General features: G+C 38.7%; 1 protein-coding gene across 3 annotated transcripts in view; it reads right to left on the bottom strand.

The window, feature by feature from the left end:
- Positions 1 to 15,769: 15,769 nt before the first annotated feature.
- C1D (C1D nuclear receptor corepressor) overlaps positions 15,770 to 17,595 on the bottom strand; it is a 14,336-nt gene continuing 12,510 nt past the window's right edge. For all 3 annotated transcript variants that reach the window (XM_009325012.1, XM_009325011.1, XM_009325013.1), the window contains one exon: positions 15,770 to 16,337. In XM_009325012.1, the coding sequence (XP_009323287.1) occupies positions 16,161 to 16,337 (177 nt within the window). In that variant the 3' untranslated portion in view covers positions 15,770 to 16,160. The remainder of the gene's footprint in view (positions 16,338 to 17,595) is intronic.

Here is a 17,595-nt window from a genome sequence, read left to right as displayed (position 1 = left end):
CTGAATCAAACACCACCACAATGATCTAAACTAGGTATTGATTGATTTATGTTCAACCACCTTTTACCTTAAAACATACTATGGCAGGCTTCATCCATTAATTTTTCCTGTTCAGGAGTTTAAGTTTTTGTGTGTCTGTATTACTATTGTATTTCAACTACATACCCTATAGTAAATAATCTTAATGATCAAATGACAGGCTTCATATCTCTCTGAGCAGAGTTCATCTGATTTATTAAAGTGACACCAGACATTTACTCAAGGAGTAAACAGAGCTGACATTATAGGATGATGTCTGAGGGGAACGCTCCAGGGTAAATACTGAGGAAAAGTAGTGGTTATGCATTCCATTCCTTTGTATTTCTTGCCTAATTCTTGACTTTCTTCTTTTTAATGTTATTATTAGTATTACAACATCTTTTGTGATCTTTAGGCAATAATCTCTGAAAGGGAGCCCTTGTAATATGGTCAGTCTTTACAGAAAAAGAGCAATTGGTTGAATCTGGAGAAGCATCTGGAGAAGCCCAGTGACTCTTTGTCTGAAATACAGTCTCAGTGAAACTGTGACTACTTGCTCTGCAGTGGGGTCCCGCCTTGACAAGGAGTCATTGAGGTGCTCTGGATAAACCTCTTCACCTCATCTCTAGTGACTACTTAAGAACAGAATTGTTGTCCTTCATCCCCATCCCCAGAAAACATCAACCGGATTTACCTTTTCTTGTTTGTGTTTGTTAATAAGGACAAAGGGAAACAAAAAGAAAAAGAGGAACAATATATAGATTCAAAAAGATAAATCTTCCAGTCTAACCACAAGTGCAGTGTTTTCTCTTATGACATATAGACAAAATGACATATGGATTGGAACGACTTGACCCAGCAATCCTATCCCTTCTGTGAATGACAGTAAGAAGCTTTGTGGCTCACTTTTTGTAGCCAATTAAATTAAAACTTAAGATAGCTATTCTGTTATTTGCATAGAAAATAAGCACTACCCTCCTTCAAATCTAGGGCAACATAATATCCTGTTTCAAGACACTGCTCTGGTGACCATCTGTCCCCACCTGCACCAGTGCAGAAAGCAAACCTCCTCAAAGTAATAGAAGGAGAAGCTATTCAGATGATCAGTAATCCCTAAGTAGGGTACAAAGTTTCGCACTCAAAAATGCATGAAAAAACCCTCAAGAGCCTTAAAATTACATTCATGGAAGCAAAATGTTTTCCATGCTCACATTTATACCAACCAAAGCCAACAGAAAAGGAAATGGTCTGCTGTCAGTTTTTAAATCAAAACCAAGAGCCCAACATAGTAAGATGCATCTGAAGAGTGGAAACAAAATGTCAGAACTAGGAGGGACACAAAGGAGTTCTTTACAGCTTTCAGTTTTACAGAGAAGTACTCTGATGGTCTGGTGACTGCTGGTGAGAGGATATACCCTCAGACAACGAAACAATATCCACAGGCAATACAAGAGGCCAGGTTAGGCATGCAGCACAGCACAAGGAGAAGCGATAGCACCTAGAAGGCAACTCTAGGTGGTCTAGCAGCATGTAAGCATTACTTTCTCTCACCTTTTTCTGACAGATGTTTTGACAGTTTTTGAACAAAGCTGAAGCAAGGCCAAACAGCTCTCATTCCCTCAAAAAGAAAGCTCTTCAAACTTGTACACAGGGAAGGGGAGAAGCCTGTAACATAGACTAACTACGTAGACATTAAGAAACACGATGTGAATGAGATTTAATACAAGTAAAAGCCTTGCCTTGGCTACACTAACAAGGACAATACTAAAGCCTGGATTACCCTGCTTGATATCTATCACTAAAACCAAAGTTTAAAAGAGTTCCCCTAAAATCATAGTATCAGTAAGGTCACCACAGCAAAAACACCACCTCTGACATGAACCATCCTTTCCCTCTCCTCACATGGGGGATCACCTAAATCCATTCCCTCTCATCCTCCCCTCAGACAACTGTGTGGATCTCATTACATATGTAGGACAGATATATGTAGGGACATGTCCTGTCCTCTAGGCCAGGAGCTTCGGGCTTCTTAAGGCACTGTTTTTAAGTTGACAGTGCTTTAGCTTTTCAGCTAAAGCTTGGCTAAAATGCTGGTGAAAAACATAACTTTGCCATTCAAGATTGTTCCACCTGCAACATGGCCCCACACACAAAGGTCCACATCTAGAACTGGCATAATTCAATATAATGCTCCTTCAGCCAGCAGTGATATGAGCAGAACTTACTGCTTCAAACTTAAAGGCCTTACCACCATAAACACTGAAGACAGCTGGAAAATTATATTTAGCTACAACCAGCAAGTTAACCTTGTGTTGTCATGAAAAATGTCTGTTTCCTTGACTCATCCATCGTCAAGGCATAATAAACTTATAATCAAAATTATATCACTTTAACTGTTGCTGCCAATCTTTCCTCAATGGATTTAATTTAATAAAATTTTTAAAAAGTTTCCGTGTATGTCTATAGTAGACAACAATGGCCTCATAAGGACTGTGGGAAAAAAACCAACCTATTACACAGTGGCAAAGTGCTCTGCTTACCGGATGTTACTGGGGCACCGCAGGGCTGGAGGGACTTATCCTCACAGGGCAGAATTGAGCTTAACTGCACTTTCAGGGAAATGGAGTGAAAAGAGTTAATCTTTCCTTTTCCCAAGTCTATTTTCTCTGCCACTGGCTGGAATCCAAGCCCAGGAGGGTTGTTTGCTGTTTCAGGAGGGTTTGGGGGGGGTTTAGGAGGGTTAGGCCTCTGCACCTGTAGATAACATTGCAAAGTCTCACTTTGTAACATTCATGAGATGGCAAACTGCTATTCCCCTTCAGCTAATTGCCTCATTCAAAAGTTTTGCTCTTTAATTTCCCCTTTCTTCCAATCACTCATGATGATGGGCCCAATCCAGTGTTTACTGAAGTTTTGGGCCTTTCTGCTGAGCTTGAAATGTCCAATGACTTCTTTCACTAGATGAAAATAGTACCCACTACAAAGTAGAACGGCTAATTAAGTTCTGCATTCAAGGCAGAGACTCACGTCCAGATCCAGGAGATTGAGGGATTTTGAAACTTACAATGGCAAAACCTAAGCCAAAGTCACTGGGAACTTTGCTTGGGTCTTGAGATCAAAGGAGTGTTAGTATGGTATTTTCAGCACCTACAGACCAGTTTCTACCAGTTTTAGTCCTAGTCCCTCCATCACAAAGGAAACCCAAGATTAACAGATATTGTAATCAATCAAAACCAGAGAAAATTCACTTCAGTCAGAGCAAAAGTGGGTTTTCTATTTAAACTAAAGCAATACTTTGACACAAGAACAAATTGCTTTTTAGTTGCTCATGGGCACATTTTGACTTGAAATAAGAAAGTTATTATTAAACCAACAGCTTAAATACAGGAATACAATTCTGGATCAACTTTCTTGGGGCCAACAAACCTAACTAGTTAAGGATGTTGACAGGATTTTTTAACAGGACTAGGCAACATCATTGTCTAGTGGAGGACTTGATGTCCCTGTCCTATAATCCATCTTAATTGTTACACTGATGCCCTCCCTGTGTAGGTCAGGAGTGTTACAGAAGGCAGCACAGGTATAGACATATTGTTTATGAAGAAAAGGGAAGGGGAGAAAGAGTAAAAATCCCTTTTTCTCAATGGATATGCATAATAATCTGTTTTCCCTCTAAAAAAAAAAAAATAAAGAGCTAAAGTCTTTGGCAGCTAGTATTCATTCTCTACTGGGTTTCTTCTGTGAGCTGAGTATTTTGCATTCACAATCTGAGATACAAACAGGGAATTCATCTTGGGACTCAGCCAGTGTAATGTTATACCAATGGGTTGATTCAGGAGCAAAATCTTCAAAGAGACTCATACTGCTGAAAGTCTGGAGAGAAAAAAGGAATGACCAACATGCAAGTAAATGCATGTGTCAATGGGCTGTGACTGAAGCTAAAAGACTTGACTTTGCATTCCTCCTAAATTCAGTGGGGAAACTGGGGCAGGAGGGGTGAATCACCAGAAGTTTTGCTCAAGGAATGTAAAACAGAACACAAGGTCTATTGCCCCCATCGGGATTTCACAACTACATAATACTGGTGATTTCATTAGAGCCAGCCCTGATTTATTTCAAAGCAGAATCAAACCTCAGGTCTAAGGAAGCCCTTAAAATAAGTCTTTACTAAGCCTTACTATTTTAATGTTGTAAATCCACAGGAATCAGTCAGGCTATCCAAGACTTACACTGGTATAAGTGAAAGCAAGATTCAAGACTTAACATCAAGTTTCTTGGACCTGTGATGTGCTCATTTGCTAGTTTAAGCACAGGCATGAAAATCATCAGTGACCAGATGCTAAGCAGAGAACAAACACTGTTAAAATTAGACCTTGCCTCAAAAAGTTTCCCCGATAACGTTATAAAAAAGAGTAGATGTTTAAGGCTACCATCCTGTGCTGGTGAAAACCAGCATCATTCCATTAATAGAAGAACATCCACTTTTGTTGGCCAAGGCTGCAGCCCTCGACCATCTTTTCCCTCCTACTGGGAGGGTCACTACTCTAATCTGAACAGGGCACACTGCACAGATGTGCTCACCTCAAACACGTCTAGCATGACACATCATGCCAGCTAGGACTGATGGGCAGTAAGCAGGGAAGACAAGTCAACACCTGCTTAGCCCTTCTGGTAAATCTGCATCACTTCATTCCCAAAGAAGTGCAAAACCTTTAGAGTCCACGGAGCATGGCTCGGTGCACCAGCTGGGGTCCTGTCCTCCAGTCTGCAGTTGAAAAATGCTGCCCTCTTCCACTCAATATTTGCAATCTATCAGGATCCTGAGCAGAAGAATAAAGGACCTGATCTGCTTCTTTTTTACACCACTGTAAATTAGAAACAAACCCATCAGCATTAGCAGCCTTCCATGAGTATAAAACAGGTGTATGTGAGGGTAGAAACAGGTCTATAAACTCAGCTGAATTTAGAAGTCAATGTATTACTTTCCAATCATGCAGAGATTACATTACATTATGTATATATATACACACACACACATATACACGCACCATTTTTAAAACCTCTCCAAGAAATCAGACAGAAACTAAGCTGGGCATATGGCAATTTAACTGGTTGCTCATAAAAAGCTGCTAAAATCTGCCAAAGTAAAAGACACGGTGCAGTCTACTACACAGGCTTGTTAAAAAGAAATAAGATAAGTAGCATTTTTAACTATGACTACCTGATGGGTGGAGCAGCAGTTTCACTTGTCTTAGAAATGCAATATTTCTGTATTTTTTAAGATTTTGAAAGCTTGGGTTCTTTCTCCGTTCAGGTTTTTTGACCCTGAACCTCAGGAGCAGATTTCTTGCCGCTGCCTCCGGCCTCTTTGATGCTCCTTTGCTGCCACCAAGTGGAAAAGAAACAGCAAGGCTAAAATTTGCCGAACGAGCCTGTCGCTGACGCCGTGTGTCAAAGGCCTCGTCTAAATTTGCTTTCCCACTTTCCCCTCCCAGTTTTTCCCTCAGCCTCTGCCTCCTCCGGGGCTGCCTGCGGGGAGAGGGAGGTGACAACTGCCGCCATGTTAACCACAGGGAAGTCCCCAACAAAGCCACCCGGAGCAGCCTGCCACAGCACTCCCACCCGTGGCACGTGCTGGGGAAACATAAAAAGTGGAGTGGGGAAATAACAAATACACAGTATCACCACACAGCACCTCTAACAGAGGTTGCAAGGAAGGGGCTCCTCAAGCATTAAATGCATTTCCTCAGTAACATACCCCCAACTTTGCCTCCTTGCAGAGCTGCTCCTCCACTAAGTGACACAGGTGCACTTACAGATATAAGAAGTGCAAGGAAGAGTAAACTCTACCTTTTTCCTGTAGAGGGACCTAAGGACAGGTCAAAACACAATGGGAGGCAAACACAGCACCTCACAGCCCTGCTCACCTGGGGTGAGACCTCGCAGGTGGCGCCGCCATTTTAGCCCTGGGGCTGAGCAGTGACTGACCACAAAATGGCACACAGAGGCTACAGCTGCCTTGGGCAGGGCAGAGGGATGAGCTTTGGCCTTTACTCTCAGGGTGAGTACAGAGAAGGGAAAAACACGCACGCGCACACACAAACCACCAAATTCAGGATGAGCCTTGTATGCCTTTAGGATGTGCAGGGGATGCGTGTCCCTCTGAAGGTTTCTGCTGGTGGAAGAAGGGGCAGAGGTTGGGTGGTGGCCATGGCCTCTGGGTGGGTTTTTATGAGGTACAGCAAAATGGCCTCCCTTAAGCTCCTGAGGCTGAAGTGCAGTGGTGATTGAAGCAGCCCCATCAGGGTATGAATTTTGTTACACTCAAAAGGGAAGGAAAAAAAAAAAACCAGCAAATAAGTCTTTTGGTGAACCATTTAGCCTGGCTGGTGTGTTTGATTAAACCACGCATGATGCACCTATGTATTTAAACAAGGTAACCCATGCCAAAGCAGATACCATCAGTGATTATATTCCATGAAAGATAAAATCTAGCTATAATATTACAACTTTGATGAGTCAACCACTTCTTGCTGAGATGTATCAAGTGGTTAAAGGTACAAACATCTGCTTTATTGTGTTATGTATGGATGGATGGTTTGGGGCAGGAGTGCTGCCCACTCTGGAGGGGTGCAGAGAACTCTGTGGAGAGTGCTAGGAGAGACACTTCTGTGCAGATGCTGCAAAGGAATCCAACAGCGCATATTGGTTTCAAGGGATATATATGCTGTTCACCTTCCCTTTTAATTTAAACTAATTTAACCTACTATAAGATGTTCTCCCTGTTTTAATAGATCTTGTTTTTGTAGCAATTGCTGTCATTTAGGTAATATCACACAGATGTGCCCAAGGAGCACAAACTTGTGAGAAGCCCTGAAGAATTTCTGGCAGTATTTCTTTCATTCAATCTAATTTCAGAGGCAGAAGGAGAGCCACCCAGTTGAATTATGTTGAAGGCAGACAGGGAAAGCAGATGAAAGACTAAAAAAAAAAAGAGATGAAATGGCCTTTAAGCACAAAGATAATGAAACACGGGGATTTACACACCTTCTCTGCTGTGCTGTAATCAAACTGAAAAATGCTTGCCTCTCAAATTTATACAAGTAATCTAACCTACTAAAACAAGGAAATATCAGATATACTAAATAGGTAAAAATGGCGAACTTCTAAGCTCGTGGTTGTCTGTTTCATTTTCCAGATGCTTTTCAAAACCTAAGCATTAAGATGTGCTCTTCAGTTATGTCACAAAGAAATATCCAGCTATCTTAACAACATGGGGGCCACAGATGTGTTAACACACACAGTGCCAGCAAAGCCACTCCAGTTAACACCAGCTGAGAATCAGCTTTTGGGTTTTTTTTTTTTTTCCCCTGCTGTTGGTAGGACTTCAGCTCAGATGCTTGAATAGAGTAAATCATTACTAATCTTTGCCAGCTGAGGTAATGACCACTGAGGTTCCCGAGGCCAGCAGGCTACCCAATACAGGCTTTGTCTTAAATGACTTTGAACCTCAAATTCTTTTTGGACACAGATGAGCTTACCACTGTGCATTGACTGAAGGCTTGGCTCAATTATATCTTGGCTTTTTGCTATGGGAATGGAAGTGCCATGGGGTCAGGAAACTCTGCAAGTCAGAAGTCACTGTAGCTAATGTCAGAATCTGGCCTCTGCCTTCTGAAAACCTGTGCAAGCAAATCTGAGGGCAAAATCTAGCCCTTAATTTTTCTGATAGTACAACCTCACCTAGGTGGCAAAAGGAAAAAAAAAAAAGTTTTTCCAAGTTTACTTTGTTCCTGTTAAATTTTTTAAGTGGGCCAAGTCTCAATCTGGGCAGTTTGCCCTGGTTTCAGGAAGGAAAAAAAAAAGGCAGTATAAGGTACAGGTACATCTAGAAATATTAACCTATGCCCAGAAATTACTCATTTATCTACCAAAATTCTTCTGTGTAATTCTATATATAAGGTCAAATTCTTAGTCTTTAATGATCTGAGTGTCTTCCAGAAAATAGGATACTTCATTCTACACAGCCCAAGAACACCTATTAAAAAGAATACATTAAATGGACCAGACTTCATTTCACCAGCTCAAACCTGGAGCAGCTTCACAGCTTAAAAAAAAAAAAGGGGGGGGGGGGGAGAAGAAAGAAAAAAACCACAACCACCCAGTATAACAACTGTAACCCTTTTATCAGTATGGTTTGCGTTGAGAGAAAAATTTAAGTTTCAGATTTCTAACACATTCAGCATACTTAAACAGTAAAAAAAGGTACACTCTCACTGGAGTTACCTCTTAGGAAGGTGACACATGAATTCCATTTTAGTTAAACTGGTGTGAAGTTGAACTCCAGTGTGATGATAATGTAAATTAATCAGATACATATGAAAGCATCCTTTGTCTACATTAACTTTAAAATCTGAAACCCAAATAAAGCTGCATCGAAACAATGCTGTTGAAGTTGCAAAGGTGTACTAGATCTGCAATTCTGCAAATATAGTATGTTACAGAGCCCTGTCATCATCTGAGATAAATTGGACTTTAACTGCAGAGCCCATATTCCTCCCTAAGCTATTTGTGGCTTCAAAACTGTGCTGGGAGCTCAGTAACACTGATGACCATGCATGGGAAAACTGGAACACAAGCAAAGTAAGGGCCAATATCTACTATGCAGTTCTCTGAGGTTTCTCTAGAGCCGTAATCTAGATAGATTTTCACTGGCATAACTTTTCTTTTTAATGTCCCGATAATGCATTTCAAATTTTTACCTCAATTAAGGAGAGTTACAATTTTTAGAAAAACATGGTCAGAAGTTTTAGCTAACATAGCCAGTGTGGCCTGTACTTTACAAACCATGTTCTGAACAACTGTAAGAACAACTGCTCAACCTTTCCAGGGAAAAAAAAGAAAAAAAATTCAGCCATGGCAGAGACGAAACATGAAACAGTCCAATACAAGTAGTTAAAAGCTGGCAAAACTATAAACATCTGGGAACAGAACATTACCATAAGAAGCTGAGGCACTGCGTAGAAGTATAAGTTGTAAGCCTGGTATATAATAAAAGGTAAACAAAGCTTAACAAACACTGTCAAAGCATCGAGGAATTGGACTTTAACAGACAAGTAAATTTCACTGCAAGTCAGTGACTTAGAATCAGCTAGATTTTTAGTGCTGTTTTTGTTACATAAAGACATTCATACCTACATAAAGCCAAATTCTTGGTTCTTTTTTGCTGCATTTTTGCTACTGTGGCCCTAACGAAATCAAGAGTTAAACTGACTTAAAGCAATAGAGAATTAAGCTTGTGATGTTATACACAGTCTCCAACAATATCATTTCACTAATATGCACTTTGTATCCTGTAACACACCGAGAGAAGAACTTACTGCCATTGGGGAGATATAACATGCAGGTGGATGTGTAACGCGTACATATATGGACAGCACCTCATGAGATTAACTGCCTTGAGGAAAAGCTCTCTCCATGGAAACTTTGCAGGAGAAAACATATTTTGTGTTGTGCGTGAGCTGGGGAGCAGGTTTGTCAGCCCAGGGCAAGAAATTAAAAAGATTGTTTATGCTATCCAACTTGACAGTTTTTGTTACTAGGCATTTTTCCTTCTCACCTTTTAATGGAACAGTAACTTTGTGGCTTTAAACAATGACTAGTTTGTTCCCGTGATGCCAAAAAACACTCAAGTGACAGAGAAAAAATAAACATTCTAGGAAACAAAGACTGCAACATATTCATGAAAACAAACATTCATATCGGATGAGAGAATATCAAAGACTACTGCTTTTTCAGACAACTTGCATAACTCAGCAGCTGCTCATTTAATTTAACAGAGTCTGCTGGTAAACAGCAGCTCAGAATTTGCCCCTAGAATTACTACTTTAAAAGAGTTTATTTGCAAGCACACCTGAGTTTCGTGTCTTTTCTGCCTATTCTGGATCATTGCTATCCAAGATCTATCACCATGAATTTGAGGTGATCCTTAGCTTGAAAATTATTTTGTTGTTCATGTACTCTTTGGATATCCCATCTAGGTACCTTTGATATCAAGATTGTCTTGATGTAAAGCTGGAACAACATAGTGCTGAATTAGACCCATTTTCTATCACTTAATATAGGCTTTAAATTCGTCCATGGAATGTGTCCACACTAGACTGAGAAGAAGCCTCTTGGCAATACTGAATTATCATACTGAATTGCTTCCATCCATTTGCTGGGGCTGCCAAATTGAAATGATGCATGTCAAGGCAACCCTACACTGAAAAGTAAAAGATAGCCTCTTAAATGTTCCATTTATAAAGCTTTTTATTCACAGTCAAATTTAGTATCCCCTCTGAAATATATCACTTTACAAAATTGATACCTTGCCATTACAAGATTTCCACGCCATATTCACTCAGCTTAGTAGTAAAAACAAGCTTTTGCTCTTTTCCCTTTGGTACAGCTGATGAAAACTGAGCAGTTCAAGGTCTGCTTCTTAGATCACCAGCACTCAGTATTCCATAGATCTGTAATCTTCTGCTACAGGGAAGGTCAAAAGTCAGCAAAAAGGCAAACTGTTAGTTCTATCAGTAAAACATTACATGTGCATCATACTGGAAAGCAGAAATTGAAGAAAAAAAAAAACCAAATTACCACTAATGCTAAGGATGCTAAGAGTGATCTGCAAAACAAAAGCATTCATGTGGACTTTCTGGAACTCTCTGCAAGGGATATCACTCAAAGCAAATTAGCAAAAAGAAAAACTACACCGTCACACTGCAGAACTTTAATGCATTTTTTTCCTAGTATGTGTCACATATGATTCTAAAATGACAAATTGCATTATTTACTTTCTGTATTATTTCCCCTAAACTGCTGTAGCCTAACACTTTTTTTTAATCACTGGCAAGTAAACTTCTAAGAAAAATATATAGTCTTTTTAACTAATGTCCTGCTTTGGCATCTTTACATCTCAGTTTATGACAAAGGAATAACCTGTCCACATTTGGGATGCAACCAGTTTCAATTATTTTGGCCCTCTTAAGTTGGAAAGTTTCTTTGGCTTGAAGTTTGTCAGACTTACTCTTTTGGAGAAGCAGAACATCTCTGCAAAGCCTTATGATCATTTCTCCAATTATATTCTGATTTGTATGTCACTGTTTAGCTGAAGTTAATTTTTTTGCAACTTCTGATTTGCATCAAAAATAGTTTGCTATTGTTTCTTTACACTTTAACTCTCTAAAGCAGCTATACATTACTAGCCAGCCATGTTTGATGGAAGAAAGAAGACATTCCGATCAAGTTGTTTCAGTTTTTTTATGGATAACTCGGCACATATCCCAGCTTGTAGTGATGTTAAACAGCGAAAGTTTTTTCTAGGTATGAGGGGTTTTTACAGTTACTTTCAGTAGAAGAGAATCTGCATGAATTGAGTCAAAAGTTCAGTGAGATCTTGCCAGAAGGAACCCTATGCCACAGAATGCCATTTACACCAATATACCTCCATCTGTGTTTCCAGTTACAGATTGGAGTTTGCTGGTCACGACTCCCGAAAGCCTTCCTGTGGCCAACGGGTGATGGAAGCCTTAATCCAGGTAACCAAGGTCTCTTCTTCTGGGGCTGCAGAACCAGGTCTTCATCAATCCCTGGGCAAAGTATGTAATTTACTATGGAAACCAGGATTTCTCTTTATATTTATAATGGTCCCAACCCCACAGTTAAAAAGTGAATTTTGGTCTACCCTCTTAAATCCAAGAAAACTCTTAATCCTCAGAGAATTAAGTTTGTTTAACTTCTATCATTCCAGATAACTATGTTTTGAGGAGATTTCCAATGAAACTGCAACATTAATACTTTTTGACAAAGCTTCATGCTAGTATTGATTTTCAAGGCCAGGAAAAAATAGGATGACTTAATAAACCATCCACTCTTGAGGATGCAGTTCTCCAAAAATAAAAATACTGAAGGAGCAGAAATAAGCACTAGTGATGTGTTGACTTCCCAACTCATGGCTAGCATGTATAAGGGTGGGAATTTAAGTTCTAGTAAGATTCCTCCTTTGTTTGCAGCCACAATAAACACTCTGTCAGAGAGGGGTTTTCTAGGAGGAGATCTGCAGAAACTTTACACAGCTGGGAGAAGATGTAGTTTCTCAGATCAAAGATGCCCATTTTGTTATGGTAAAAATCTCTTAACATGGCTGGGACAGTTGATGACATGGGATTTTTCTCCCTGCAATATTTTTTTGAGCATAGGTGTGTGGGGAGGAAATCTTTCATTAGACATTTAAAGATGCATCTAAGAAAAAGATAATTCACTGACTGAAAAAACACTCAGTAGTGGGCCAGACATCTACTAAAAAGTCCTGAGCCATTTGATAACTGAGTAATTTACTATTCCTGTCCAACTGTAGCAGTTCAACAAAGCCACACTAATTCAAGGACCAAAGTCCTTGTGGACCAAATGGAAAGTCTCCCATTGACTTTAAAGTCAATAAGTCAAGGCAAGTCCCTACTATCCAATGACCTCCAAATTTTGCTCTGAAGCACAGAGCTTCCCAGATGCCCCCAGTGCTGTTTGCTATTTTAATGTAGCTATATAACACTAACACTAGTGGGATTTAAAATCTTGAGTTACATTCTAATTTCTCTTCTGAAGGTTTTTTTTTTTGTAAGCTTGGAAAATTCCCCATGCAACCTCATATCAAATTCTAGTCATAGCTGCGAACTTCACGTGCTCTTACCAACCTCATCGCTTTCTTGGTGCAAAAACTAGAAAGCAAGAAAAGTTCCAAGAACAGGTAACACATTAAATGCATGTATCAAAACACAATCTTTAACAAAATAAATACTATTTTCACTTTTAACTTTAAAACCTAAACACAAAACACTAATTTTGACATCAATTAGCTTCTAGTCCAACTACATAGATATTTCTACCATAACTTAGTTTTACGTAATGTTGTCATTGCATTAGTTAAAAAACATTCTCAGAAACAGCAATTTGGTTAGTGCTTCTCTTAGCTGGTATGTCTAACTAATATTAATTAACCCACAATATATTTATAGCAAAATGAAGACAAAGCAGGGAGGTGTCACACACACCTTAAATGTTCTCTTTAAATATCTTAAGTTCATTAATACTTTAATTCAGTGGTACTAATAACTTTTGCTATTACAATAGCAACTCTTTGCATTACATTGGCATTAACTAATGCAGAATTGGTATTTCTGCACCATATTCAGCACATACAGCAATGACACTGGAAGTCTCCCAGATGTTTTCCTTCCCTTTCAGGCCCTGTAGAACCACCCTACAAACTATGGCTCATACAGATATATGCACACAGATACTGCAATAAATGTTCTTCTTGCCAGCCTCCCATTTTAAGGCAGGAAAGTCATTTTTTTTTATTCCAATATTCATGTAGCTTTTCCAGGGAGGAATTTTCACTAACAAGGTTCAGTCAAGTCATTTCATATTTGAGACCTCAGTAAAGGTAAATACCTATCCTGAAGTCTAGATGTTCCAAGAACGCTTCAGTGATATAACTAACACTTAGCATTCATGATCTTGTATTTCAAGCCTCTTTCTAATAGGGCTGTGAGTGAATAACAAGCACATGGTGACGTTTCTTAGTTCGTGGGACATTTGTCTGGGTTGTTTTCTTTGTGTTAGAAAAGCCACAAATCCAGGCTGTGAACATCCATACTGAATGATACAAGCCTTAAAAAAAGAAGTTTGCAAAGTTGCATTTGTTACATCTATTTAAACTGCCCTATCACAAATGCCAAATACCTGTATATAATTAATTATACCAGATGGACTTCTACCTCAGTAAGTCTTAGCTAAGAGCCTTGCATTATTCTTGTTTAAACATTTACCAATGAAACCTGTGTACTTTACTGGACACTGAATTATGATCTTTTTCAGAAATTATCCTTTTAAAACAAAAGCTATAATTGAAGATTAAGAGGAAAATCCTGTAATGGAAATGTCCTTCAATCCCCTTCTAATTAACAGCACTGTGCGTAAATACAAGCTGAGCTACTCATTTCCTCAAGACAATGCCTCTCAAAGTATAAGACATTATCCCCCAGAAAAATCTCTATATTAAAGTGCTTCTGGCTTGTGCCACTTCAGACCACTTCTATCTTGTTGTCTTCCCTCCTAGTTCATAGGACACCTGGCCTTTTTTCTTTTTTTAAATTGATGGTTTTGAGATTAACATTTTGAACCTCATGCTTTGCACATGCAGACCTCTACATCCACACAAAATCCAGAGATCATTTGCAGTACCACATTGAAAGGAGTACAAGACAGGACATACAGACTTCCAAATAAACTCTGTCCAAACTTACAGAGCACACTAAGAGAAGAACTGCTTTACATGAGTATTACTGTCTTTGGTCAAGAGCACACTTGGGGTCTTTTGCATTTTTAACCTTAATCACACGAAAAAGACTCCTGAGTCCAACAGCTCTCCTCTTTTACATAACCATGACATTAACCTGTAGAAATAAAGCATTGTCATTTTAGCTTTCAGCTGGAAGATGTTTATGGGCCTTTGACATTCATACTCATGTGAGCAGTCCTGTAGATTTGAAACAGCAAAGTTAGGTACCTACAGGAACATAGATATAAGCGAGTTCTCTTGTTAGTTGGATTGAAGGAATTGCTATTTATTCAAAGTTTATAAAGTTTGAATATTTAAACTTTTATGTATTTATAAAGTTTTATAAAAACTTTATTAAACATATTTATAAATAAACTACTAAAAATATTTATAAAGTTTCTAGAGATATGCAACAATTGAGTTTAATAAACTTGTCAATGTATTGAACTTCTACTTTCAAATATATATTTTTAGATAGTCAATGACAAGAGAACCTTCATTTTAGCACCTAATTCAATTTAGTCCATATTCTGCATTGCATGATGCAGTACAACTCCATAAGGACAGTAACCATCCACTATACATCATTCAGCTTGCAGTACTATAGGTATACTGGATTCATTTGTTCTTATCATTTAGTCTTTCACACTAACAATATTTCCCAACCAGTTTTGTAGACTGCTACCCAAACTGCATTTTGGTGAAGTGTTTATTTTTCCTTCATAAGTAGTTAGGTTACTGCTAATTGTTAAACAGTTTTTGGGCTGATAATTGAGTTTTGCTTTGCAGTGCATTGAAAAATGAACTAGTGAGGTTCTTCTGAAGAAGCTAACACACCGCCTCTCCTAAATGACTAAGCTTCACATTTTTAGGAAAACAAACAGACTGTCTGCAAAACAGAGCAGTAGTTTTTACTGCACCAGAGAATGCTTTCCCTGATGAAGACTTGAGAAATCGCAACGGATGACCAGAGCACATTTCTCTCTCTCACAGTGTCAGCACTAAGGGATGAGCACTGCAGCCAAAATTCCAATCAAGTTCCTGAATGTGCCGTTTCCTAACAGTTGTTCCCAGCCTGCTCCTTTTTTTGGGCCCTACAAATTGCCCTTTGGGGATATCTATTTTTTCCATTGGCTAGACACAGTGGCTTAGAGTGGAATCCAGGCTGTTTGCTTGTGGCCCTTGAAGCTCGGTTTTCTCAGAGGCAATGGAAGTAAGAGAATATGGCATACGTTCAAGTTCAGAAGCTGAAAAGGAAACAGTTTAACACAGTGAATAAACCTTACAAAACTCTACAAATACAGCATTTCACACATTGATGTAATGAGAAAGTAAACATGGCTCTTGCATAAAGACCACAGACTGGATAGCATTGTTTGAGACTTTTTAATATTCAGGAGATTAAGTACATATAAAAAAGTGTCAATCATTCAGCAGTTTAAAAAAAAAAAAAAAAGAATTCTTAGGCATTATCAGCAAAACATCACTAGTATCTATTACCAGCAAGCGTATGTCAGGTCATTGCTATTTGAATAATGAAATGTTACTTCTCTCACGTCAAATGGCACTTTCAGATACACACATAATGTGATTACCTCAGTGACCAGTGTGCTGGACAAAATACAATCCTGTAAAATTCTTAAATATAACTTAATCAAGATGTTGCTATACAGCACCTCTGCAAGATGCACGCAGTATGCAAAACAAATTTTGAAATAAGTTCTAGGTGTCTCTAATTTATATAAGGGAAAACAAAAATTTAGTCCATCTTTCTCTTTTTCCCTTTAGCAGGAGTTTTGGAGGTCTGTTCATTTTCAGTGTTTGGTTCCCAGAGTGCATTTCTTACAAATCTAGAAGCAGCTCCTTTATCAAGTTTGGATGCCTTTTTCTTGTCTGCTATTTCTTTGACCTTGTTCATGTATGTTCTTATTCTCTCCTAGGAAAAAAAAAAAAGGAAAAGTATATTTCACACCATTCTCCCAAGATTGCTGCTAAAATAAAATCAGTAAGAAAAGCTCTCCACACTGTACATTTCTATAATACCTAGAAAAATAGCATCATTTAACTATATATACCAGGCTCTTTGCAAACTTGAGGCTTCTCCTTTAGCGGATTTTCCATCACAGGTACCTACCACACTAATATTTGCATGACATCCACCATCATAGGAACATGAAGTCCAACAGAGATGAAGACTCTGCATCTAATTAACAGTGAGATGAGAATTGTTCTTGCAAGCAAAGTTAGAAAACAAAATATTGAACTCAATTTGGAGTTTGGCCTACATAAAGATGGTAAAATAATATTTAGATATTTGACATATTTATAGGTGAATTATACTGTCTGACTACTGTCTACAGAAAAAAAAAAAAGAAAATTCAGCATATCCAAGCAAAGCCAAAAAGCATCTTACACAAAATCAAAGGTATTACAAGCATTACACATGCAACTACAGAGAAGTCTTGTGGTTAAGATCCTGAAATGGTCAAGGAGGCTTATCAATGAACCTATTTAAGGCAGCCTGATGAATTTCCAACTGTACCAGAGGCTCCTTTTATGACCATAAATAACAAAAAAAGCCTGTTTCCACTGCCATTCCATAAAGCAAGGGGATACTTCTCTTGCCATCTTAGCCTACCATAGTCATTTAGCGTCTAGAGCTTTTTTTGAACAAAGCATGGCTTGGATTCAGCCCCACCTAAGTATACCCTCCCAGCTTAACAATCTCATTTATGTACCTACTCATCCTCTTCTACTTCTGCAATCAATAAAGAAAATCACTTTGAGAGGGTAACTAAACCCCTCTAAGATGGGAATCGCCCTGTTAAGTGCCTGCTTCTCTTCACTGACTAGAGAGGACACTTACAGCAATTCTGTAAAATATGTAAAAGTTTGGTTGATAGATTTCACGTGTACATATTTAGCCTAATATGCCCTTCAACTCTAGGGTGTTACTGTAATACAAACAACAGTAACATACATACATACATATATAGTGCTCTACCCTATACCCAAATGATAAATGTGGATTAACAGAATGTTTATGGATACTGCTAAGTAAATAAACGTTGATATTATGTAACCCACACATTTCTCACACAGCCATTCACAGCTTTTTGAATCTGGAACAAAAGTTATAAGACCCACACTACCGAACTGATTTTCGATTCTTCAGTGACCATTATAAGCAACTG

Source organism: Pygoscelis adeliae, unplaced genomic scaffold, assembly GCF_000699105.1.
Source record: "Pygoscelis adeliae isolate BGI_AS28 unplaced genomic scaffold, ASM69910v1 Scaffold46, whole genome shotgun sequence".
Classification (NCBI taxonomy): domain Eukaryota; kingdom Metazoa; phylum Chordata; class Aves; order Sphenisciformes; family Spheniscidae; genus Pygoscelis; species Pygoscelis adeliae.
Note: the sequence above shows the minus strand (reverse complement) of the source record. Positions and strands in the feature narration are given on the sequence as shown.